This window comes from Varroa jacobsoni, unplaced genomic scaffold (assembly GCF_002532875.2).
Source record: "Varroa jacobsoni isolate VJ856 unplaced genomic scaffold, vjacob_1.0 scaffold_620, whole genome shotgun sequence".
In the NCBI taxonomy this organism is placed as follows: domain Eukaryota; kingdom Metazoa; phylum Arthropoda; class Arachnida; order Mesostigmata; family Varroidae; genus Varroa; species Varroa jacobsoni.
The window spans coordinates 35,954-63,643 of record NW_019213522.1 but is presented as its reverse complement, the minus strand read 5'-3'; the positions used below and the strand labels follow the sequence as shown (position 1 = coordinate 63,643).

Here is a 27,690-nt window from a genome sequence, read left to right as displayed (position 1 = left end):
AAAATTTGATAGAAAAGAAGAAAGAAATACCCGGTCAGTAGTTCTGACGCTCATATCTTGAGATCGCGTCATGATTTAACTGTGTCTGGAAGTGAATTAATTGTGTTTCGTATCATGAAGTTGGGAAGGGAGATTAACGCGCCATAACACTGCGTCAGACAAACAGAAAAAGGTACCTAGTCATCTGTACTGAGCCGGCCACAGACACGTCATATGGATTCTGGCTCGTACGATTCTGTGTTAAAGTATTTTCCTAGTTTCAGAATATTGCACAATTTACTCTATTTAGATATTGATCGTTCGTTCTCGAGCAATGGTGTGCATGATTTTTACGATGATTTCGCATGTACGGTTACAGGTAGCATGTACGGAATGAACGCGCACCTGCCCCATGCTTTCAGTAACATCTACAATGCGTCATATTGGTGACAATGTTAGTTAGGGCCGCTGACAGTAAATCGCAGTGATGGTTGAGTTGACCGATACACGTATATATACGGACTAACAGTTACATAACGTTTACACAAATCAGGCTGTTGGATCCTGTTTGAAAAACAACTGGAACATTTCGTAAGTTGGTTGAAATTAAAACTGCAGTTCCTTATGGCCATGCCCCATATAACACCACCAGAAGGTTTTCATGGGTTTGAGTTGAATTTCTTACCCTCACACAGCGACAATTAACTAAATAAATATCATTTCCATTTTTAAACTGAATCATTTTCAAATAGACATAAATTTCTCTAATGATTTTTCTGTTTATTCGTCTTTTATATATTTACACAGTTAGCAGTATTATACAAAACGTAGAAATAATACAAATGCTATGTATATAGTGTTGCCGTATATAGCCAACGGTAATATCATGCTTGTGTGTCGGCTCAGCCTCTATTTGAATCATGTTACTTCGCGTTTGTTTCATATCCCCAAATCACAGAAATGGAAATACAGTAATAGAAAAAAAAAAAAAGTGCAAATATTATATAACAACCATTAGATGTACTAGATATGTTACCAGATGAAGTACACCGGTGGGGCTTCCATTCGTACCGCTTTGTTGATCGCCACTAAATCACTTGGCAGTATATACTTTTTACGTATTACCGAAATCGCACATGAATATTTGTTCGAAAACTCAATCATCTGCGTCACCTACACTCACGCTGTCTTTTACGCTTTCCGTAAATTGTGTTTATAAATATATCGTCTCGTTCAGCTTCAGCCCACCCGTGAGCTAGTTCCGGCATGCTTTCTCTCAGCCCACCCGACTCTAATACGTCGTGAGCGTTCTTGAGTGTCAACGTTAGTGTCCGTACGACTAAACGCCTTTAATAGTAGCACCCGCGATATCAGGAAGTACCTGAACGTTGTTCTGATAAAAAGTCTGATATCATCGCTATAGTGTGTAGTATTATATAACATCGTCCTATAATTGTCCGTGTTCCCATTCAGTAAGTCAGCTTGTTTACCATCGTTACTAATAAGGCGTGAACTTTATCGTTTCTTGCACCTTGAGCGGCAAGCTGTTCAGACGTATCCGCGCCTATATTCGCTAGAGCCTATAGAAGATTTGTTATGGGTGTCAGTAAGAAAATGTGGTTTACTCGCCTAGATCAAATTTAAGCCTTCCTAGATTGTCTATAGTGCACATGTTGCATGTCGCTCATTATTGGAATCGTTGCACGTCTTTCTTTGTACGGTTAGTGGTAATTTTCGAAATGGCACCACCGGCACACCATCGTGCAAGGCTCACCTGGCAGCTGCATGTTCCTTGTTCAATACCATCTTTGCATATTTTTATAATTCACTATTAAAAGTGCTTCATATACCTATAGGGACGATTTGCGCAGTCGCAGTACTTTTTTTCATGTACAAATACTTTCAATTTTCCCAGCGTACTTTCCACATTAGGATTATATATCGCAGTCACTTCACTATTAACATCCGATATTGTCTGCAGTCACACAATCGCTCACCAATCAACTAGCGGAGCCCACAAACCTAACCTAAAAAAAAGTAACCGACGTAAGCACGGGTTCACATACAGCCACAGCTTTGTCACTCTGAAGTTGAATGCCTCTTAGCATGCGTACATAGGCTGTCGTAACGCACGTATATATCCAGGCTACTCTCTTAGCTCTATCCTTACCATTGCGATTTTCAATGTTCAACGATGTTCTGGCACAACTGTTTCAACTGTTACACGCTTTTCGATCCGTTTCCATAGGTTCTGACAGGTCGAAACGGTTCAGTAGGCTTACGTTTCTTCATAAGAAGTAGATCGCCAATTTCGGCTACTTCTATTAGTCAGCATTTTAGAACCGACTTCATACCCCTTTGTTTACTATATTCATGTGTGTACGCCTGTTTACTTCCCTGTCTTCTTATTGCATAAAGTACCGCCATTATTCCATGTTTTTAGGATGACTCGATCAACTAAAATGACTAGATGACAGTGTAGCTATCGCACGCTTTGCGCATCTCTCGGAACGAAACGTTCTCCTTGATTCCGCACCATGAGGCATGCGACGCATCACATTCGCTGCAGCTTAACTAGTTACTCGAGCCCCTCCGGAGGCGGGGGTGCCGGCCAGTTGACATCGTAGTCATCAACAGGGGGTGACGGAAGATCCGGAACGATGTGAATAGGTGTCGTTGAAGATATCGGACCTTCAATATCTGTTTCGATGGTTGGCATGGTGACCGAAAAAGGGACTGGTGTTAGTGCAGTCGGAGATGGGAGTAGATGCTTCATTTTCGCGGGTAGCGCAGGTGGTGCAGGTTCCGGCTCAATAGGAATCACCGCAGTATCTGATGGACTCTTCATTAAAAGTTCGGTCGCATCCATTCGGTCGGACGTGTCTCCTGTCAAGGTACGTGACGGGTTTAAAGGGCTGGTGTTAGTATTTGCTAGCAGTAGGTCAGGGCCTGATGGTAGCGACAATTAGAAAAGCTAGATAACGATTTTCGCTGCCATCATATCATGGCTGTTAGTGTGACAGCTGCAACGCGAAGGTTTAGAATAAATGGTAAAGTATGCATTAAAGCATTTTCATATTTTTCGGGGTCCATCCTGTATCGACCGATTTTCAACTGAAGCCCGTGATAATATATCGTTCAAAGATGATGACGGAAACGGTGGCAGATAAGGCAATCGCCTTGACGGTATGCTTAATTGATGGCGTCATCTAGACAACGAAGGCGATGATGATGATGCCGAATGACTGTGTACATGGTATACACGGTACAGGTATACACGAACGATGCTATCGTTGTAGTGGCAGTACAATTATTGCATCTATTACCTTTAACGTCCGGATTGGAATCTCCGGTAGAGGAGTTTCCAAGCTCAGTTGGCTCCGTATGGTTCTCGGGCTCCTCCATATCATCGCCGTCGTTATCTGTGTCTTCGGGATCTGAGTTCTCCGTGGGCTGTATGAATGTGCCATCCTTTGCCTCGCTCTGCCGAACGAAATCAGTTATATAACAATTTATTTGGCATAATATTAACACGATAGATGGGGCTATAAAAGAAATAATTCGCTATTAAAGTAAAAGGTAAAGGCGTATCGACATATATACGTTAAGACGCGTCAGAATCAACTTGAACATGTGAAAATTCCTTGACATTGAACTCAATAGCTCCCATCTAGTTTACAGATCGGAAGCAGATACTATAACTTATATCACAGCTGGATCCCTGCTTTAGCAGAAACTCTGCCGTCACAGAGAATTTGTGGTCGGTGCCCAACACTGATCGTTTACGTCGTTTATCCAACGCCAGCCACCATTATATGTGTGTTGCTGTTGGATAGGTATTGATTCTATTGTCTCGCATTTGCACCCATACAGGGACGTACACAGCAGTTTTATTCTTGATTACCTATCGTCTAAAATACGTTCAATATTTTAGAAGATTGTCTAAAACCATTTCTATCTATATGTTACCCCAAAAACTGGTCGGAGATGCCCGATACTATCTTTTTCTCCCGATTACTCTGTGCACATGACCCCGATCTAAAGCTCCAGAACCGCCTGAGATGATCCAACAGACTGCGTAATTCCTTCTTGTTTCGCTTCACCTCATATCTTCTGCAAGTGACGAGCTCCGTTGCGTTATAGAGTTACTACGAACCCTCATTTTCCCGCAATACTGCTGTGATTACCATCTGCTCATCTACAGACCGTCAATATATTAGTTTTCGGATGCTGTATTGGCTAGATCAAGAGATGAGTCGATAGCGTTAAGCGTAGATAGAAAAAATCACAGTGTATAAAGTTATAAAAAGCAAAAACAATAAACCTTTATTGACAACAATTGAGTTGGTCCTGCACCTGCAGTTTCACTATTGTCATTTGCCATACCAAAGTACGTTCTTATTGAAGGCACATTCTAACAGAACGGACAGTCTTCATATAAATGGGGAAAGTAACGGTCAAGATATGATAAAATTCTGGAGTTTGGTTAAATTTATACCCATTGACACACGAAACAGGTCGTGTAGCTACGGCTCATTGATTCATAGGGTACTATTGAGCAAAGAACACAACATTTGGTTTTCTTCGATAGAAATATGTATGTGTGAGTGAAAATTTGGCGATGGATAAGCTCCTCGCTAGAATTCTTCGTGACCTGTCGTTTGTAGAGTACATTAACAACTGACCAATACAAGAAATAACGACGATAAAGGGTTGACTTCTGTGTGAGCCACTTAAATCATAAGTAACAACGTAACGTAAACAATTGCATACTGTTATTAACTGTATAGAGGGTTAGGAACGACGAACGATGCCAACGATTAGGTCCATATGAGAAGATGTTGCTGGTTTCATTCTGATTCGTAAAAACACAACCACCAATAACAAAATACGATTTAGGCCTAAAACGTTTATAGCGTCATTCTCTATTGCCGAGTAGTTGGCTGCCGGCTTTAGTCTACGACCGGGCACTCATTGAAGGTTTATTTTGATAGCTATGCGCTTGTCTGCTGTTATTATCGTCGTCGGAGACGAAGTCACCAAATGCGTGAAGGACTCGATACGCCATCCCCACAGTGTGTACTTCACAGCAAAAGACTGCATCGAGCTTAGCGGTGAAAGCTAACTACGTTCGAGTAATATGAATGCTATCAACCAGTTAAAGAGAAATCAGTTGTACTTGATACACTTATCGCGTGTGTAATAAAAAAAAAATACACACGAATATATAAAAAAATATACGAGAAAGTTCGAAACATTACTCTAGCACAAGAAAATTATGGCTATCTTTGCCAGAACATGGTGTCAGTTCCAAATCAGAAAATGCTACAGGTTTTTTCAATTCGAAGAATTTCTGCGGCTTCGTACAGCCTCGTGTATATGGGCTCTTAAATCATATTGGCATGTTTCGCTCAAATTTCGTATCGACTCTAAAAGAAAATTACTTCTCTATTGTACTCAATAGTAAACTGCCTGAAGGTAATTTAGCAACCAGATAGACCATTTGATGCCCAATCGAGACGTATGTTTAATTACCTGTAATAACCGAGGTTGGTTACGATTAACTTTCAATACGACCACCAGTAAATTAGGGTTACAGACTCGATAGTGGATTGATACGCAGAATAAACGGTAAGAGCAGTCTACGAACCTCATCGTTGACATAGTCATCGGACGAATGAATATCAGCTTGAATAATGGTGCCGTTCGCGCGAGCCTCCTGAAGTTCTTTACGGATCTTCATCGCCTTTTCGGCGCGAAGGGTGGCTCGCAAAGCTTCGTCCTTTTCGGGAACGGCGGGCGCTACAATGTACGATTGTCGATTGTCTTTTCCCTTCAGCATCGTGTAACAGTCCTTTGGCTGCTGTAAATAATGTGATAGTATTGATTACTATATTTAGCTGCAGTTTTCAAAAAGCATCTAATCATGCAATCGATTCTATTCGTAAAGCTGCAGAGCGGCTTTTTTTTACTGATTGTCAACTATTAATCGAGCCTCGATCAATCACGTTCAGACTACCCTTAACCGGCCTAAATCTAAGCATTGTACTTCCTTCTGCTTGCTCTGGTTTTTTGGCTTACAAATAGCGTGCCGGAACCTATTTTCCAACCCGATACACAAAGGTATAATTGATCCATACTTTCACACCTTAATCTACGTTACACAACTCACGTGACAGATGCAACGTTCACCTAATTACTTGACATGGATTGTAATGGAACACTGTTGAATCCAATTGCTTTGTTTTCGTTTGTTTCCTGTTTCATGTAAGGCTGTTGGCCTGAACTTACAAACACTTCCTGCTCTGGACAAGCGCTAGACACCGATTCAGACTCGCTGTTTCGACTTCGGAATAAATAAGATAACAGTAAATCTGAGCGCGATATACACCGTCAACCATAGAATTGTTTACGTCTCCTAAACAAAAGTTTTTGCCGCCGATGTGATGGCGTTTGATATACCCAATATTTTTGAAACATCACCATATTTGGGACAACATGGAATTTCGAACTGCAGCACCCCTTTGCAAGCAGGAATAAGCTTGTGTCGGCCCAATTGCGTGAGTAAGCTAGATCACAACTAGAATTACTGAAGTTATGCTACGTAAACAACGGCTTTTTAGGGGGTGCTTCTATTTCAAAAATAAATTACGAAAAATACACATGTTTCTTCCGTTTTGCACACGAGAGCGACGTGCATAACAATTGACAGACACACGCAATAGAAGCAAATGAAACCTTTTCTGACCTAAAGCCATATATCAATGGCGTAAGCTACCGCGTCTTCTCGTGATTGCTCGGTGGGTAGCGTATTTACACGCTAGTCTTTGAAACACATATTGTGGTCTACGTTCGAATCCGAGTATACACACACTTTGTTCCGTGCTGGGAGCCAACGGCGGTGTCGGACGTAAGACTTGAAAGATCCAATGAGAAAATTCGCCATTTGGCCGATTTCCTCAACCGGCATATGGCAGTCGGTTTGAAGTCAGCCATTGCCGTTATGAAGCTGTTAGTGCAAACATTCTCAGGACTCATTAGCTAATTATTGACTAGTTAGTTAAATAGTTAACTGATGAGTTACTAATTAACTCAATAGCTATGTGTAGGTTTAAGGAAAGGTAAACTGCTCCATAAAAGCGGGCTCGGATTTCCTCAGTTGATTTTGTGTTGGCTCAGTAAACGCGTCGTGTTACGTACTGCCAGAGCTGCAACGGTATCAGCCGAAGTGGATTCAGGTATTTGCTGAGCAGCTGCAGCATTATGGACAGGCAACGATGTGCTGATGACGGCATCGTACGGCATATCGTACATCATTTCTCCATTTTTCCCCATTCCGTAATAGCCTCCACCAGCAGCGCCATAGAGCTTTTGTTGGAGAACGCAGTACTCTCGTTCGAGTACTCCGTAGGGGCCCTGAACTGTCTGGTATTGAAGTACCGGCGCTCCTCCTGTAGGACTATTGAACACCGCTGAAATTAACAACGCGTAGGACACAGACAGGCACGAACATTCAACAAAAACACATGAGCGTACACGCAACAAATACCTTTAAACACAAGATATATGTAAGCATAGCGAGATATGCAAGCGTAAAGAGCCATAACCAAAGCTGAAAAAAAGCTACGGTATTATATTTATTGCCAGCGCAAGATATGCCGTTGTACTGAACGAGGCATAACCAACCATACAACCCGCCATTTTATAATCTAGTTCGCGACAGCTACATCCCAATTTTTTCATCAGGAGCAGCAGGGAAAATTAAGTTAATTAATCATCTATTTGAGAACTTGAAGCACCTTGAGATGTATTTACTAGGCAGTCAGTATTCGATTCGATTCGTAGGAGCCAGACATATTACTTCGACGGTGTAATTCGACTGTTTCATTAGAGTCTCACGAAAGACCGTTATACGAAACTGCCATGTAGGTTAGAAGCAGCCAATCATACGAATCAATGTAGAGATTTCGCGGGTTTGAATCAGAGTCGCATCCGCCTTCGGCTGATATCGCATTGGCAAAAAAGAAAAGGTCTACAGTGTTCCTGTTAACGTACGTCATATTCGAATCCGAGAGGAAAATAGGACTGGGGTTCGCATGTATTTTCTTTTAACATTGCATAGTATGCATGTAACAGTATATGAAATGATTTTTATTATTTTATCACTGTACAATGGAGAAGAAAACGTATCTCCAGCTTATCCTAAATAGACATCGATCTGTAATGGCTACATTTCGAGCGAACTTTCAGTCAGAGGCTTCATCGTTAGCATGAACTATCAAAAAATTGGTTCGAGGAGACAACGATGGTCCAGGATAGCTATTGTAGAACATGTTTTGCCAGCCAAAGGATCAGACGCAATCGCTAGATCATATTGGCAGAGCAAAAAATAGAACGCGTCGTTTACACTAGGTCTTCACAAGTGCTAGACAATCAAATGGCCGGACGTTTCAGTGGGCTTCCTCACACAATAAAGTGAAGGTATATTATTATAAAGTGTGCCATAATTACGACGGGTCACCCGAAGCGGAAGTTCGCTTTCGCACGATATATGTCAATATATGAGATAGCACGGTTTATGTACACTTTTGTCCAGTATACATGCAAGATGTTCATTGAGCGTATAGCGTATTTTCCTAAACTTAATTGTAAATATCGGTCAAATTAACGTCCGTATGTGACACGCACTGTACTTGGCTACAACGCGCTTATAGCATGCGTAAGCCGTGACGATTGATGAAACAACAAGGGTCAGGCAGAACAGCAATGGAAGAAATAGGCGAGGCTCACTCAGGACGATTTCGACGTTTTCCGCTGTCAGGAGCCCGCTATGGGCGGCAAGGATCGTCTTTGATGCCTCATCTGTGTTAACCGCGACACAATTACAGCACGTCAAATACGCATAATTTAATAGTGAATAGAAATACATATATACCATTAATGGAAAAATATAAACATAGGTCTTTTTACTAAAAAGGAAACGCTACTTTTCCAACATTACATTTCAAGTGCGTAATTTTTGAGATTTTCAACAAGAGTGTTTATCACGCTACAATTTTCATCCATCCTCCGATGAGCGTATCTCCTAGTATGCCGATTTTTATATGGTTATTAAGATATAATATATTCGATTACAGTGACAAAATTATACCGTTTGCTGTGGTCTTAAATGCCATCGGTTTTGAGCTTTCACCCCGTCCGTGGACGCTGTAAGAAGCGATCGTGATTTCGTAGTTGGTCTCTGGACGGAGTCCTTCCACGTTCAGTGTGTGGGTATGTGGTGGGAAAAATACGCTTTTCCATGGGTCGATACCGGTCTCCCGATACGATAACACAAATTCTTAGCGGAACGAAAAAAGAAACATAACATCAACGTTAGCTAACGTGTTGCATGTATAAAGGTGAGCTTTTATCAAGCTTTCATTTAATGAAATTCTAATGCAATTCTAAATCACGCTGTTACGATATACGTTTGCGCAATCACGTCTCTGGGTTTGGGCGATTAAAGAAGCGCATCACACACCTCTAGCATCTTTAATGTGGGCGACGAAAAAAAGGTAACTTTATTTTGATACAACATCGAAATACTCGCTACAGCAACAGAGAACCTTTGATAAGGTAACGTATCATAATAACTATGAGCCAATTTGCATAAAAAGTTTCGGCTAGGTAAGCCGTTTAGGGTCGCAAGAAGGCGTGACTGCAGTATCTAGGTGTGAAGGGTATCAACGCTAACGTTGATGATTACTTATAACTTCTAGTAATTACGAATTTAAACGATAATCATTTTACGTCGCGCAGCAGTAACAGAGGTAATTATATGCATCTGCGGTCGAATGTTTACGCCATCCGTAAACATTTATATGCGTATGTCTGACGCAATACTAAAGTGACTGTGGACCTGACATTTCGAACAATAAACATTTAGCAGAAAAAAAAACCCAGATCATCTGGCAAACCCATGTTCTACGGTACCGGCAGTAATTTTTAGGTAAATACATACGATTGTATGTATATATGGCATTTCTATTTGAAGCATTTTTATTGCACACATCGACAAGTGATTTCGGTTCATACTACGCGGTAGTCCTTCTTTTAACTGGTCTTTATTATTGCTCGTCACGGACAGGAGATGCCTTTTTTGCTGAACGATCTAAATGTACGTGCGCACATTTTTGGCACACAGTTAGATTTACATTTGACCTTTTTCCCTTCTAACTTATGTAAGTTTTTTTTCTAGATAGTTTTTCTCTCGCTTTATTATTGTGTATCGTAGAGTCGAACAATATGCAACCAATGATTTCTCCCCGATTCTAAATCCATTCAGTTTTGGTCGTATTCTATATTCAACATGTATGCATCAGAACTTTACTCGTAATCTTAAATCAGATGACAAAAAGAAGATAATGTATTTTTAACCATCCTATTATGTCTTTATCTGGCCTTGATCACACGTAACTGAAGAAATGAGTAGATGATCAATATCAATTGTTTCTTGTGTAATCTGGCCAAATTGCTCCTGCTATGAAGAAACCACAAGAAATTCCTTCCATGACATTTGATTGCGTCATTTTGAGACAGGCGATCACCTTTATATATGAGAAAAGGAAGCGGATCTTCTTATAGCTGTTCGTTAGCTCCTGCCGGATAGCGAGAATCGTTTCATCATGACTATGTGTGCTTAATCTTTATAACCGCCAGAAATCGAGCTGTGGCAGCGTTTGCCCTGGAAAGCTAAACAAAGACTGGCTACCGCGCATAAACGAAGCCAGCGCCGCATGAGGACCTAGCAGCTTCACAGTCAAAAGGTGAACGTGGTGATGATCGTGAAGCTGGTCGGATATGAGGATTAAACCAACCGGACCCAGTATAAAGAGAATAATAGAGTAGAAGATCTGATCTGTGGAAAAGATCACCTTATCCGTAAAACAAACATTTGTCTGTTAGAGGAAATGAAAACTCTATTAATATATTTCCCGCAGATCATCAGCCCTCCTTATTTTCTTACCCCCCCCCCCCCCAACATTTGCCATCATGCCAACACTGCAAATGTTTGCTATTGGCATAGACGGATATTTTCTTCAATACGTTTGGGTATATTTGTATGCCATTATTGTATGCATACAAAAGATAAAGTGGTCTAGATATAGTGTGTGCCAACTAGAAAAAAACTGGCCTAACTGTTCCTCATGTGAGGACAATAATCTTTCCTAAAAAAGTCCTTTTACAAATAATAGATAATAATGTTCGTGCAATGACGTTTACAAAGCACTTCGTAAACAATATTGCACGAAGCAGAAAGTGCTTGATAACTTCCTGCTAATAACCTTGGGGATTATGAAACCTGGACGCGTTGAAAGAAGTTCATAAACGCTACTTGTCAATTTATCTCACTTGATTGTCGATCCTCGACTGTAAGCTTCGCATTTCTATCGGAAAACTACGGGAGCGTCAGAGTCTCGTCACAGTCTACTTAGTGTGTAGCGATTAAAATACACAGTTTCTTTTTGTTGATTTTGTTCTATTAGAAAAGGGATGTTGGTTTTCGTAACCAGAAAAAATCACAGCTGAAAATGTAAGCTTGACTTTTGCTGTCACGATCTAATCAACTTACCCTGATCAAGCCTTTAAGGGTTCACGCATATGCAAGATTAAGATCAATTCGAGATTTGGATAACTTACGAGTCACGTGACTTGTAATTGCTTTCTCACGAATTTGCACCGAAACCGATTTCGACGTAACGTGAGAGACGGCGAAGTTCGGTGGACCAGGAAGGTCTTTATCCAGAGTCGTAATGACTAATCGATGACTGGGTGGTCCCGAACCAGCCGAGTTGAATCCGTGTACGACAACGGCGTATTTTGTGTTTGGTTGTAAACCGCGTATAATCGCCTCTCCGGGCTCACCCTGCACTTGTTCGAAGGTGAATGGGACATCCGAATCAAACTGTTTATGGCCAACATTGTAGCCGGTAATTTTCCCATTTCTATGGTCTTCGGGAACCGCCTACATTAGAAAAAAGGATTAATCCATGGTTGGGAAAAAACTGCCCTTCAAAAACCTGCATGAATTATAGCCATCTGTATAAATATTTCCACTATTAAAAGAAAGTATCTGTTTTTAACTTTTATCGAAAAGCCCGGACCGATAGCAACTTGTTAAGAGGTTAAGCGTGTGAGAATGCTTTTGTATGATATTTGTGCATTGAGTTAAAATTTTGCAAAATTCCACCCCATTGATTTACCAATAAACACTTTATCAGACTATTCTTTTACGCGTTTCCCTACTCGGGTGAATTCCTCGTTTTACAAATATACTAAAAGCCGAGCTCGTAAATTCGGGCTAGAAACGTTCAATACCAATAGCTTTGTATGTATAATTATACAAGAAAAATGCCTGTCAAATCTGGAATTAATCAGTGAGGTTTATCTTTATGACGCCCGTTTCGCTGCGGCTGTTAGTTTACCTTCCATTGAATTTTGAGGAACCTGGCTCCAACACCAAGGAGTTTGACGTCGAGAGGTGATGCGTTCGGGGGTTCTTCCAAAGTCGTGAATCTGAAGAAGCCAGACTCGCCGGAGGTATCAACTCCGTTTTCCGAGAGCATATAACCCCCATAAGTTGTGCCCGGGTGCAAATCCGCCAAAAATGCAGAAGTTTCCGATCCAACTATTGACAGCACCGAGAGCTTACGGCTTATCTTCGATACACCTAAATGGTGCCATTCAAAGCGAGTTTAGCTGCCCTATCTGCACTCGTCATAAAAACATGCTGCAATACTTCAATAACATATCATTAGCCCAAATATACTAGTCTACAGGATATCTTCATGACTAAACAAGATCCGATGTTAACTTCTCATCACTTCCGCATGAAGTCAATTGCGGATGTTACACAATTATTTTACGAAGTGTTGTTGTATGGTATAATAAGAAAGCTTACCACTACCCTCTTTCCAGTATCTGACGATGTAGTTATTCACGACCGAAATTGGCGGCTGCCAATTTAACCGCACCTGTTTACTTGCAATGTTTGTTACTCGGATAGCCAATGGAGGAAATGGAGGTTCTGAAAATCGCCGAAAATTATGCCAAAATGTTTATTAGGAGATCCGTCCCTGTCGCCTTCCAAATGCATCCGTTGGTTACGGTAGCATGCAGTAAGTGCTAGTACCTAAATACATGTACTAGCAAGAAGAACATGCAACCACCATCAACGCTTACATACCGAGGACCTGCAGGCGGGTAAGTGCCAAGGCTTGGCCGAACGGATTCGACACCTTACAGGTGTATATTCCTGCATCACCCGGGGTCGTGTTGTGGATTAGAAGCTCGGATCGAACCCCACCCGGCATCACCCGCTGGATGATGTCATAACTGTAGAAACGGGCAAATAAGGTTCGACTCAAAAATACTCAAGCTTTAACAACAGAATAAGTTATTGAGATTTCGTAGGAAAATTTAGTATTCAGATTGTCACTTATATCTAAATTTAAAGACAACTCGTCATGGATATCGCTCGCGTCTATCATGCACAACACTCGATGGGAAGGATAGAGACCCGTGCATTTCGCAGCATATCTGCGTTATAGCTCATAGGAGGGGACGACAATTGATCCAAGGCAAATGCTACGGCACAGTATGATGGAAACCCTTTTACGCTAGTATTCGCTTCTTTCTTTCTCTTCAGCCAAAACAGAAGCAAATCCGAGCTAGATACAGAGAAAAAAATAACTGGTCAGGATCGTTCGTTCTTGTCACGGTGTGATTAATTGAAAATACGGGACCATGATTAATTTACAGCAAATAGAATATGTTTCGAAATGCTGATGTGAGTGTTAAACTATAGCAAAATTATAGAATATCGCAGCGGATTTCAGACATATCAGATTTTCAATTAAGAAATCTATGGTCGTTCAAACTGTACATGGTTTCTGCTCTAATGAATCCAGTGGAACTGAAGACCCTGGCAAGGATAATGCTTTAAATAGGTATGCTCTCCAGGTACTGATTGGTTGATATTTCAATGAAGCTCCTAATATATCTGCATGTATATATATATATCTAAAGAAACTGGTCTAGCCATCTTCGATGGCAACATGGGGATGCTTCGAGAAAATTAGTCAGTTGCTATGACCAATTTGTAAACGGGGTCATTCAATTTCGATTTTATGCGCTATGATCACACCATTGATTGCTCGAAAGTTGCTTATTGTTGATTTCGACCCACGTATACGTGCAAGTAAACACGTGGTAACGAGGACAGTTTATTGTGTTCAATAACGTCGTTCGCTGGCTCTGATCTTGAGCCGTCCGACTATTTTTCCCATACCTGCTTATACTAATGTCGTGTAGGGTACCTCTACAACTCTTCAGGTGGAAAACGGACAAGGTGTATTCTATCTTACTTTGTAGAGTTACTTGCATGGTTTGTTCCGAGGCACGATGTAAATGTTCTATTAAAATTGAAAACAGCCGGATGCTAGCTCAGTGCTTAGCTAGCACTTTCAGTTACTACAACAAACGGCTTGAATATTGTTTAAAATAATAGCATTATTAATATAGAGATCAGACAAATTCCTGTTAGAGCATTTCAGACCATCTATGTTCAGTTACAGTTAGGAATCAGTGACATTTGTCTCTCAAAAAAATAACGTGCAAACTAGATTCGAAAATGGTTCAGCGCGGTCCGACGACACTGTTCTGAGTAGAATAAAAAACCATAAGTGATTTGGTGATTAACAATCATCGGCCTCGAACTCTGGCTACTGCTTACCCTTCAACGTAGGTGTTTTGGTAGAGCCGTTCATCCTTGGTCCAGATGAGCGTCATCGGTGAGTCGCCGGTGGCTTCGCATCGCATTTTAACGCTATGACCGCGTCTGATCGTTGAAGTTTCGTCGTGCTCAATTATTGTCGGCGGAGCTGTTATTATCGGCGCAAGGCACAGATGTACAGTTAGATCTTAGATGGTGATGAAACGTTTCGCGCATCTACTATGCCATGGGCTTTGTTCTCAATTCGGTCAAGGTCTTGTTCGTTTAGGAATTGATGCGTCTTTTGGTGTCGCTCACCGTCGTTGAGATGAGGCAACGACACACATCTAACGATCATTATAGAGTCCATTAGAAACCGTCTCTTTTGAACATAATCACACCCATATGGAGCTACGATTCAATTGGCTATTCGTACATACCACTTATCGTGAGCGTTAACGCCTGGCGGAGTTTGCCGTGCGTATTTTCTGCGTCGCACCGGTACATTCCAGCGTCTTCGACCTTTGCATTGTTAATTATAAGTGTTCCTGAAATAGCCAGTTGTAAAGTAGTATAAAGCTGCCAAGCTCTATTGCGAACATTGCTTTTCCATCAGAGAGGTCAACGTAAATATATCGCCGGGGGGAAATTGAACTGGAAAAGCTAGCTTACGTTTGTGCCAGTCGCGAAACGACGTTTACATATTCCACCCGGTTCGTCTACTAGCATGTAAAAACTGTTCTCAATTAAATATATTAGTTCTATCTGTAATTTTTCCATGAAGACATGAAGCAAAAAAAGGATGTACAGGTAGGTAGTACACAATGATTTGTACGCGTATCGAATTATCTAACCTGAGCTTATTTAGCATTAGTTTGATACCGATAGGTGCTCGCATTTACACGAATCGTTGTTATTATAGTATACGCTCATATAATATTGTAGAAGCGTTTCTATATATGCACATCGTTTGAACTGGGGTACTTTGACGGCTGCCATTATAACAACACGCACACATTTTTCGATCATAGTTTACCATTTTTATGCAAAGTGATCCTGTCTGTATCTTGTATAGGAACAAACTCTTCTCGAGTTCCACCCTGACGGGCCCAGCTTGTCCTGGGCAGCGGGAAGCCAACGGCCGCACAGTGAAGAAGCACACGCCCAGCGGTAGGGGCCGTTGTATCTGAAGGCGTCAGGCTCCACGACGGAGGAGCTGTCAACAAATACCCGGAATAACGTAAACATGAGCTTTACCAATATAGTGGCGAAGCAACTTGTTGCCAAATCGTGAATTTATATATGAAACGCTTCACCAGACGGTAGTACACTGCAACAAGTTAACATGGCTCCGATGTTAACTAAGTAAGGTTGGAAATCGTTTGTCGAAAGCGTAACCTAGACACACCGCCGGTAGGATGCAATACGGTTGATTTCTGAATGCTCACGCTGTCAGGTTAGATTATTTAATTGAGAAATAAGATGAATTATTAGAATGTACATATAAAAAAAAGTAAAGTATTCGATTCGTAGAGCCACAACGATAATAATAACAATGATGAGACGACAAGTGTTAAACAAAGTTGGTAAGACGAGTTGAAAGCAAGTGCTTTAATAATATATTAAAGCTTAATCACATTATACATAGATCATGTAATTTAAATTACGTACCTTCTACGACAACAGGAACGGTATACGAGTCTGTCCCGAGGGCATTGTTTACTCCGCATGTATAATTGCCTATGTGCCGTCTCTCGATGCGTTCAATCGTCAATATACTTTTGCTACTTAACTCATCTAACTGGTAGCCATCTTGGCCAGCGCGGATTGGACGATTATCTTTATACCTATAGCAATATTGAAAATCAACGAAGAGAACAAACGAGATTGTCTAGTGGTCATGTCCAGCTCAGTTTACCCATTCAGATGCCTTAAATAACTTTTACTTGAGTTCATTTACGTTTTAGTAATCCTACGGTGTCCTTTTTAGAAACATGGAATTGAGCCCTCCTCGATGTGAAACACCAGTCTCCTTCACTAGTTAACCGCTATAAGACAGTATCCCGTAACGTACAGTATGTTGACCTTAGTGCATCGGTCTGCACATTGAACGTATTATAATACACTGCTTTTTTTTCGGTTGCAGTTTAGTAGGAAAACCGCATCTTGTATTAAATAGCAAAACAACGCAAGTAAATTGCCGACCATTATTTCATTGTTGGGTTAATCATTACACAGTCGACTGTCGTAGAGCCCGCAGTCAGTTTTTTCTTTCACGTACTCACGTACGATACACTTTCTAATCCCAACAGAAATACGGCGAATAGCTGCTGCGTGTTCCTTCTAAAGTTAGGTGCACAGTTCAAATAGAACATATCACCGGGCAAATGTCCGTAAGTTTTTTGTGGGTGACGGCGTACACCTGAGCAATGTAGGATGATACTTTTTGAGAGATCTGCGCCTGGAACCGTGAAGCCGCCACAGTCTGCGTTCGACTCTTCGGTAGGGAAATGCATTAGCGATACGTCTAGTATTATAAGTATGTTGAGGCGTTACGTCGCTATGTAGGATGACGTAAGAGGTAAACGGGTTTCAAATCGAAACGTTGAGGAGCTTCTTGAGAAACTCTTCGCTGCTACCGAACAAATGAGAGTTTTTGAAAAGTGAACAAATATAAATTTGCCAAGACCTGTTACTTGTTATTTTCGTTCGGCTATTCGTAGGTGCGAAAGAGAGCTACAACAATAATTGCTCTTGCTTTATGTGTTTTTTTTCTCTTAGGAATTGTGTTTGATAAAAATGTCTAAAGGTATAATAACTAGAATCTTATTTGGAGTCATCCTTGGAAGCTTCAATTCCAGAAAATAAACGTTTGTAGTTAAATAAGGTCGCTCATGCTTATTATTCTGCTTGGTCAGTAATATTCCAAATAAAGAAATTGCTCGCAGAGATCTTCAATGTTTGGTCGTATTCGATCTAATGCATTGCCCATATACGGTGAACCAAATAAACCAGATTTTCCTTAGCACAGAAAGTACATTTTCTTCCAGGTTTTGCTTACGAATGCTAAAACGTATTCGGTAATTTGCAACTGTACGGCCGTAATCTGTGGCGTACTCGTAGCACGGTAGCTGCTATTATTATCATCAGTGTATGCCGTAATGGATCTTAAATCGTTCGGTGCTCGTAGGTACTCGTGTATGAAACAGGTCAATTTTAGGACAAATTTTCAAAGCAACAGATACTTACCACGTAAAACTGACCGGCTGCGAGCCCCTTTTAAGGGAACACATTATATCGACCTTTTCTCCCATACGTAGAGTGGCATCGATATAAATTTTGTGAAGTTCGGGACTATCTGTAAATCAAGATTTGCAGTACGATTGCATAATGGTTATACGCCTTTTGGCTATTGCAAGATGGTGACTAAGCGCTAAGGAATTACGTTAGCGGCAAAACGAGGTCACCGTTTACATTACGTGTTGTACTTGGATATTTTTAAGCCTTGAACTAATGCTATCATACTAGTAGAGGCTAGCTTTCAGCCTGAGAAACAAACTATCAAAAGTATTTACAACTAATTAACACATTAATATAGCCCGCTTTTTTCTCGCTTTGATTAAAAGCTATCGCCCTGTACTCAGATTGATTACGAGTTTGTCCTTTTTGCCACCTAGGATTTCAGGTGAAAATTCGACGTTCTCGTTCAAACTGGCCATTCATTGATCTCATATAGCTCGACAACATTAGCAGACACATTGTCACTTCATCAATCTTTTAATAACATACATAAGCTAGCCAGAACTGCCAGCTGCCTGATTCGCGATAAATCCTCAACCTCGGAGTTTCTGCTCCTTATTTATAATCATATAATACTAACGACACGGGCTGTATTCTGCTCAGATGTGACCTCGGAGGATGCATAACTGAGCTAAGTATTGTGGATATTGCAAAACTGTTTTAAGTTAATTGTCGCCTATTTGCATATATGTAAGCATATTTAGAGGCGAAAGACAGGCACATTCACCACACGCTAGCTATCAGTAACAGGGTGCACAAAACAATCCTACGAAACGATTCCGAAAATGGTCCTCAAAATTAAAAAAATAAAAGAGACGATGATGAAAATTGATGGTAAACATGTTTTTTCAGAGTTAGGTACGCAATTGCAGTAAAAAAAAGTTCGCAAAAAACCTTACCGTTGATATTATCGTCTAACTGGTCGCGTCACTTTGCCATATGACGGCAATCGTTTTTCCTCGAGGTCGGCCGTTACTACGAGGACTAAATCAGTGGGTCGTTTAGTTTGGCTGACCTGATTAATTATTATATGTCTGAACCACGACAATTATGCCTGAGTTTTAGGTTGACACGGCACTTTTTATTGGTTTCCAACGCTGTATCCGAATAAGACGGCTGGGATATGCTGTAGCGGACAACGATCTGAATGTGGCAACGGGCTAGCTCGTTGATCTACTGTTTCAATTGCTGTCCATGTTTCACGATAGACCAGACTTAACCTGCTTAGTACACTCTCCATTACGATAAGTTTCGAAGTAGAGAAATTTCTGAACTTTGCAGGTGTGCTTCTGCATAAATTTTAAGATGTTTATACGGGTTTTAGTTCAACTTGCTCTTATTCATTATTAAGCCGTAGTGGTCAAACTAAACTGGGCTCTGGAGACCCGTATGGACAGACGCTTCGCCAGACAACGATTCACTTTTATCGCAAATTTCTATATAACCTCTTAACGTTCGTAATGTTTCCTTTTACTCAAACAGAAGCAACTAAAGTCGAGATGAATTTTATTGACAGCTCATCCTTGACCCATATCGACGAACTCACGCGCTTGTTTACTGCTCTAAACTTTCAAATGACCAAGTTATATAAGTGACTAAAACTTACTCAAAAATTATACTGCTGATCTCGGAAAGCAAGCGCAAGTCAAACAGTTGGTCTCATATACTCTAAAATTTACCCACCACGATACAAATAATCAAATATAAGGTGTAACGCTTCCTATAGAGTGCCAGACACCTTTTTTTTTTTTAAAACTACTGTTAAAATGCTATTGAGAATGAAGCTGCATTTGTTTTGAGAGTGGTTACCTGATTTGTTCTGATGCCACATCTAGCCAGCTCAAGTAGTCTAGAGGCTCAATTGTAATTGCAGGCCTTTGAGAAATAAGAACACAAACCCAAAGGACTCTTTAAACTAATCCAGTTTGACTGTATCAGATGCTAAATGTTAATCATTTGTCTTTAGTAGGCCTTCCTTACCCACACCTCCACATTAGAAGATCATTTGCGTATCGGCGGAATAACTGCGCGCCATTAGAAAAGTAAATGTAACTCTTGCAAGACTCGGAGACAACGCTGTAGCTGTCTGCAGTTTGGCCGTATCGGTGCGGACTGTCATCTTTGCACAGAATAGCTTAATTTGGCCCTGTCTTTTGGTGAGACTTTTGTCGGATAACTACGTTTGAAACAACTATACTTTCTGTTAATCTCTGCCAGATGAACGCATGTTGCCTACGATCATTATCGTTTAATCAATGTTATGATCAGAGGATTCGATCGTTCTACTCGAACCGCAGTATTTTCGGCCATAACTAAACGTGTGCGCAGAAGTCGCACAGAATCATTTTCTATAACAATATAAATACGAAACGCTTCGAAATCACACGTTTCTCCGTCGCAAAATCGACACCGTGTCTACGTTTCGTTTTGTACGCACGTGTTTTTCGTAATTCGTGTTACGTGAACTGATGAAGGCAAACCATAGGAACGAGTTGTGTAATCGACCGTTCTATCGTATGCGGATCGCTGAACAATTACCGTGTCAACTAACTTCTCAAGTTAACTTAGAAAGTAGCTCGCGACCAAAGGCTGATTTTGAGTCGCGTCCGTCGGAACGTATAATAGTACATAAGGCACCATTACCTAGCACACCCCGGCTATCCTCTACCCCTGTACAAGGAGCTTATTAACCTTTTTTTTTTTTTTTTTATCTGACAGAGTTTCAATATTATCATAACGCGAAATTGAATTTAAATAATTTAAATCGAATACTAGCAACCTCTTCGTGCGATGACCACCGTACTAAAAGCAGCCGCAAATGTAAGAATCATAAACACGAATAACCGCGAAGATTTGTTTACGGTTTTGTGAAGCGTTTTGTGTTGCTTGCCTTAGCATCACTGAAATAGATTGGCCCTAAATATAGCCCTAGATAACAATTTTCTATAAAAAGGAGAGCTGGCAGAAATATATGGAGCAACAAATCGTATGAGTATGATAGGTGGTGAAGATGATATTTCCTACAGGAGCCTAACTTTAGGGAAAAAATATCTCTTACCTAAGGCGAATCTTAGCTTTGTTCACATAAATAGAGCTATACCGTTTAGCACGGACATTGCACCTTGTCCTCGTAAGGAAGCTCTACGAGAATAGTGCGACTCCATTGGCGAGCTCTATCAAAGCGCGAATTTTAGATATTTCTCTGCTCTGGCTATGGAATAACGAACTATATCCATGCTTGGCACAGTCCTACATGAGTTTTTCTCGTTTCAACATTTAAGGTGTCCAGCATTTTACATATCTTAATGGCGAAGTAAAGTATAGTTATGTATGAAAATATTGCTTTGATACATATCATGCTGCAGAAAGGATGTAGTACCACTTGGACAATAGGGACGATTATGTAATTAGTGAAGTCGGCACCTTCTAAAGACACAAACGCGTGACGAGGATTCGTACGTCCGTTGATGTGAAGACTATCATCTATATACTACCTCGCTACATTGTTTACTGAAGGCTTATTTATATTACTTATTAGTTAGAAATCGTCCGAATTGTCCAAAAAATCTTATTTTTTAGTTAAGCCGATAAGGGACTCCGGGTATGATAAAGAGTCACTAGCAACGTCACAGGAGTATCATTCTTACCTATAGAGTTTTCAAAATGAAATATTGATTGTTAATATAAGAATCTGGGTTAAATTCTACCAACAAATTGGCCAGCTGGATCAAGTCAAGTTTAACCATTAGCTCTTATAGTCGATTCCTGAAATAGCTTATCGCAAGTAAAGGATGTGGCTAGTAGTGCCACGTGGGTATGGGTACGTACGACCATCGAAATAGTGCCTGAACAGAAAACGCCAAATTAAAAGCTCAAAGAAAACCGATTAAAAACTATCCGAGCCAAAAACAGCAACCGCAAAAACTCAACACTAGGAAAACCTGTCGTGGCGTCGCCGTCTTCTAGACTTCCCCGTTCATTGTGTTATTTATACGAACGTCGTCTCCGTTTGTCCTCATAGATGATCATAACGAGTCGATCGCAGGAACAAAAGCTCAATCACCACCTAAGCGGCTATCGACTACATGTGGAAAGGTGTTGATTTTTCTGCACTCCGCATGCGTCCTTCCTTTTACACAGACGCACTATTCTGTTATAAGCAGGTCGAACGAAACTGAAAAAGCCATCCTTCTCATTGAAAGTAACTTCTACTACTTCAGCCAATGTACCGTCTTTGATATGTCAAAAAAAAGTCAGCCATACAGGTAGATACGTGAACCAACGGGAGAAACCGTTAAGCATATGAGAATGGAATTTGGAGAATTGTCTATAATTGTTGAAATTTGTTAGAAGAAGTTGGGACTAACCAAATCTTAAATTAGAACTCTTAAAAGTGCACGCATCGTTCCACCAATCATTATGCGACCCACTCCGACAGCCAGACAGGGTGCATTCTACGTCGTTATCGATTACGTCAACGCCACAGCTATCGTCAACCGTTATCTTCTAGACCGCTTATATGACAACTAGTTATATAGCTTTCAAACGGTAGCACAGTAAGAGACCACAGATCCTGCGTGTGCGTTCTTGCAGACATCATATTAGCTAAGAAAAAACACTGTCACCAGCTACGCTGGCCTTGGGACTAGACGGATTGTCCATGTTTACATCTATGAGGGTCTAGTACGTGAATTAGAGCAACTGCGCGCAACTATTTCTGGTCCACCGCAAAGTCGATATAAATAAAAAAACATCATTTAAAGTATATGTTATATAACATTAATAAAGTATTACTACGCACCAGCATGCGGTATGCAAACGAATGTAGTCAAATGATCTCTTCTAAAAAACCGTTCTGCTTTTTTCCGAGATACTTCGCGTAGGCCTTCTTTAACTTCGCAGTATCCTCCATTGACGAGCAGTATTTGTATGCCTTAAGACAGATTTCCCTTAAGACGACGCAATGATAAACAGTACCCGCTATGCGCGTGCGTTTCCCTTTCTTTATGATACGTTTAGAATCCACACTGCCTGCCGCTTGAAGAATCGGGCGATTTCGAGCTCTTCTGGCACAGGCCATCAAGCCGTACAGACCCGGTCCTCCAGTTGTTTCCGGCAACAGGTTTTCAGGAAACTCCGTATGACGTCACTCCGGCCAGAACAACAGAGCCGGTATCGTACGTCGAGCATCGCTTTTTTATAGTATGATTTTTTCCACATTTTTGCGTACATCGACATGCATTCAACTTTTGTATGTTAGAGATGAACGGCGAGCATGCTTGCGTATCCACAGGCATCAATTAAAACTTTACGCTTCTCTAGTCGGTACAAATCGAATCACTACTCACCTTGTGTTCCACCGGCTGACGCAGCAGCCGGTGCTAAAACCAATATCCCGATGGCCATCACGCATCTTGCAAAAAGCAGCGAAATGTTTTCCATATCTCTCACGTCGTACATACGCGTCGGGGCTTGCACAGAACGTCTGCAGTAGCACCTCACAGATTCACAGTTCATGGGCCCACCACTCAATAAATAATCACGCAGGTTTCCACACAGAAAGGCTACTTCTGAACGAAAAGCAGGCAGAACTAGTTTTTCTAGTATCGTCTACTACGACAATCGTTTACTGTGCCTTATTTTTTCGCGCTCTCGGCATCCTTTGGTGTATTTGTTGGCGAATCATTAGTAGAAGAAACGAATCGTACAGGAAGGGAGCACTAGAGGCCTTTCTTACGGGACCAGCTCACGCGTTTCGCGTTCAGCGAACCGCCATAGCATTCATGAACAGGCAGCAGCAGCAGCAGCAGCAGGCGGCGGCTACAGAACCAGCGGCAGTAGCATCAGCAGGCGCTCGGATCTTTCGAGCGTTTGTCCCTTAAGCGCCTCGCCGGGTGGGTGGGGAGGGAGGAGGAAGGGTCGAGCCGATACAAAGCTAGGAGCAAACCCAGGGAGGACACTGCCAATGCCGACGAGCAGTGCATTCCCACACAGGCACCTACCACGCATCCAGGCAACTCATAGGACCCAGAGGGCTGACTTCACTCCCTCGCCAATTCCTTGGGTCAAGGGTAGGTTGGTTGCTAGTTCGACCCACTTGCTGTTAGACGCCCTCGGAAGAGTCCCCTCACCCTCGAACGGAGAATCCTTTCACTCCGCTGGTAGTTCTGTCCCTCTCCCTCACCGAAGGTGAACAGGAGGAAGCTTTCACACAGCAACGATCCTGACCTAGTCGGCAAAAAACAGAAAAAGAAAGACAGAAATAATGGAAATATCAAAAGAGAGACAAGCACTACGGATTACATTGTGGGTACGAATCACGATAATACAAAAGTGTTGGCTACGCTACCTTCTTTCTACTAACACGTATGTTGGTTTCTAACTGTATCAGACTACTATTTATTGCGTGAATGACTAGCAGCATACTGGAAGTCCTCTGTAAGTCGCGGAATGCAGGGTAACTCAAATCGCAAATTTTTGCATTAAGGGGGGTCCTTCTTACCATAGTTAAGAGGCCAATCAGCCTACCACTGTTATTTTGAAAAATGTAAATTTCGACACGTATTTAACTGAGTGCTGCGTTGATTTCAATTTCGCTTTTCCGAAGATATTGGAACGTGTGCGAATAATCTGTAAAGCATATTTCTGCAAAAATGCTCAATTACTTCCAATACAATTAGAATATAGTAATTGTCTCAATACCTACATACAACCTACACAAGGCGTGAAATGTCACAGTAGTAGTTATACCTGTATCACGGTTGAATCAATACTGCTCAATAATTTGGTAATATAGTAGAAAAAAATATATATTTTTCTACTATATTACCATATAGAAAAATATATATATAAAAAAATATAGATTGTCTCTAAAAAGCTCTCGGGAGAATACTGGGTACGCGCACCGTGTGATTTTCATTTTGAACTTTACGCTACACGACCGTTCGCTTTTATAAATGTTTGAAGTAAACGTGTTGTTTAAAGCGGGCCCAAAACTTTTTTTGTTTCCTTCTAGACTTGGCAAAGGTTTGGAACAGGCGGGCGAATGAAATCACAGAACGACGACTATATATGAGGTGAACTAGAATTCGAATTCGAGGCCACTGAAACCTACGCGGCACCGGAGCAGAGAGTGGGGAAAACTAACTGGCTTCTGCTAAGGTCAACAAGCTGCTGGAGCTAGGTTGAAAGGAAATTCCCCTCAAATCTATATGTATTCGAAAAGAGTGAGCGAGAAAGGAAACAGTAGAAGAAACACGATCGAGACATATGGCGCCGAATTCTAGATTCAGGAAAATTAGTTTCTCTCCTTGGTTGGTAGCCGGCTACACCCGTGACTTTCTGTAGCTGGCGCCAACTGTAAATGACCAGCCCAAAGGCGTCCCTGGACAGGGTAGCCTTCCCCAGTATCCCGGACCCACAGGTTTCGTCTTATGTTGCGACAAAACAGACCTTGCTACTCTGTGGCGACGGTTTGTTGATACAGCGTTGGCTGCGTTTCTAAAACTCGTTTGTAAAAAAACGGATCTGTTAGCAGTATATTTAATTTTTTATTTATTTTTTTTTCACACATATTTTAAAAAGTATAAGGATGATTTTTTTCTTTTTCACAGTCGACCTCTGCAAAGCGCATCTTTTATGTCGAAAAAAGTAGTTTGGGTTTGCCGTTCGCTTAGACGGTTTGGGTGGCCGTTTAAAAGCTCCACTAGGGAAAACACTACATCGTGGTATATAGTAAATCATGTTCCGGCTTCTAACCTAGCGCGAGTAATCCATGCCATATTTGTAGAAATACAGAACCTAAAAGCGTGCGGAGATTGGAATAACAAACAAGGCTTATAAACGTTCCAGTGTCTAAAAATAAAAGGTAAATATACTTTACTAGATGTTTGAAAAAAGTGAAAGAGGTGGCTTAAATTGATTTAGTAAAGTAAGACTAGAATTCGAAAGCTAGATACAATTAAAGTGGACTTCTCTGTTTATTTAAATAAAACATACGATCACAGTTAGCCTGAAATAGCAAGCTTATTCGGCGAGACGCTGTTATAGCGTATACGCTGCAGATAAATTTGACATTTGGTGTGTCTAAAGCATACATATACAAAATATCTGATTATCCATTTAATGTTGGTTCCGCTGAAAATTTATTTACCATTAAAATAGTATAGTAAGTATACTAATATAGGTATCAGACTGAAAAGTCGTACGCTACTGAAGAGTAATTGAAGAGTTGACGTCTGGCAACTTAATAGCTCAATAATAGAGGTTATTATTATTTCAGTTCAAATTATAAACGATTAGGTATCCAGAATGCGTTACACTTCTACGATATTTATCAGCTGTAGTACACATTAAGATGTGAACATAGATGGAACTCCAGGAGCAGGAGCAGGAGCAGGAGCAGGAGCTAGGAAAAGGGAGTCTCGCCCACAGAAATAGTAGTGATAATTAATGGTTATAAGAACCATTGTACAGCTGGACTCTTTCATTTGAAAGCAGTTCTCTACCGGCGGTAAAATAAGTAAAAACTAAATAGTAGATGATGTGATCAATTCTATTGTGGTTGTCCATCGTCACGACGTTCATGTTTCCGTTAGAAAAGACTAAATATGCATATACGAATCGGCGCTTCTTTTGATGATTTTTATGATCTACTTTTTGAGGCGCTATTAAAAACGACCAATGAATAATAACATCCGATCTAAGTATTTTGCGTGGTCGTAGGCCTAGGTATCATTGTTTCATCAAGGAACGTATTTCCTCAAAATGAGTACAGATGATTTAGCACAGTCTTACCATAAATGAAATAAGGCAATAATCAAGTAGGATTTTATAGAGTTACGGCCTTCAAAATCGCCGGCGTACTTCAGGTTGACCGAAAGGAAATCCTCTACACTCATCACAGAAGGCACGCGTGCGATGGAAATTTACGAAATCCCTAGATGTCCTATAGCAACTATACTAAAATGTAACCTAAATCTGCCACCTGAATTAGTACTCAATATACGATACTATGATTGTGGTAAATGTGGCAGCGCCTGTCACTGTGAAAAGCACTCCTCTGGACAGATTCCATTAGCAGTCTTCATCAAATAATCGCCTGTGCGCACTGGTATGTTACTATTTGCATTGCAGGTACTTTTTTTGTTCAAACCTAGCCTTACCTTCCCTAGGCTGGATAGATTCTTTCCAACTACTTTTTCCATGATGACCAACTACTTTTTCTGGCAATGGCACGTCACTTGATGACACACGTCAGATGACTCAAAGAATACGTTCCGACTTTCTCGGGACAGCTGTTAATACAAATTATAATCACCTGGATAATTTCGTAGCATATGTCTGTAGCCTGATACTGTTGAAAATCTTCAACTGATTCTACCTGTGAAAATTTGGACGCCATCCTTGACGGAACAAAAAATCAATACTAACCTGATTTGGTTTGTCTGTTATGCGAAAATACTGCTTGTTCGCGCCATCTAAATTTGTGACCTTACGTTTGATAAATATCATCTCTTTAGAATGAATATTAAATTCATGAATCTGAACCGTAGACTTCGCGCTGCGGGCTCATTTGCTGACCCTTCCCTTGTTGAAACAAAACAGGGTAGAATGGTTTCCTAAATGTTTACTATTTTAAGTTTGTTCTTTTTGTT

General features: G+C 40.9%; 1 protein-coding gene and 1 long non-coding RNA gene across 2 annotated transcripts; one reads left to right on the top strand and one right to left on the bottom strand.

Moving 5' to 3' along the window:
* Positions 1–369: 369 nt before the first annotated feature.
* Positions 370–23,849, bottom strand: LOC111261974 (cell adhesion molecule Dscam1). Its single transcript, XM_086968911.1, has 16 exons — positions 23,383–23,849; positions 17,984–18,092; positions 16,406–16,581; positions 15,771–15,950; positions 15,175–15,282; positions 14,756–14,903; positions 13,208–13,356; positions 12,923–13,048; positions 12,447–12,691; positions 11,662–11,986; positions 9,131–9,319; positions 8,668–8,841; positions 7,180–7,451; positions 5,630–5,842; positions 3,306–3,462; positions 370–2,865 (listed from the first exon to the last, which is right to left on the bottom strand). The coding sequence occupies exons 1-16, from the start codon at positions 23,549–23,551 to the stop codon at positions 2,558–2,560; spliced, it is 3,048 nt and encodes a 1,015-aa protein (XP_086825037.1). The 5' UTR covers positions 23,552–23,849; the 3' UTR covers positions 370–2,557.
* A 265-nt stretch (positions 23,850–24,114) lies between these two features.
* LOC111261975 (uncharacterized) lies at positions 24,115–27,690 on the top strand. Its single transcript, XR_002681306.2, has 2 exons — positions 24,115–24,400; positions 25,050–27,690. It is a non-coding gene; the product is annotated as an uncharacterized LOC111261975 (long non-coding RNA).

What these genes read in the sequence shown, in the direction of transcription:
- LOC111261974 (XM_086968911.1), bottom strand. Translation starts at nt 23,551, where the DNA reads ATGAACTGTGAATCTGTGAGGTGCTACTGCAGACGTTCTGTGCAAGCC. An exon ending in GATCACTTTGCATAAAAATG is followed by an intron (nt 15,283 to 15,770) that starts GTAAACTATGAT and finishes TGGCTATTTCAG; the next exon opens with GAACACTTATAATTAACAAT. An exon ending in TCCTCAAAATTCAATGGAAG is followed by an intron (nt 11,987 to 12,446) that starts GTAAACTAACAG and finishes TTTCTAATGTAG; the next exon opens with GCGGTTCCCGAAGACCATAG.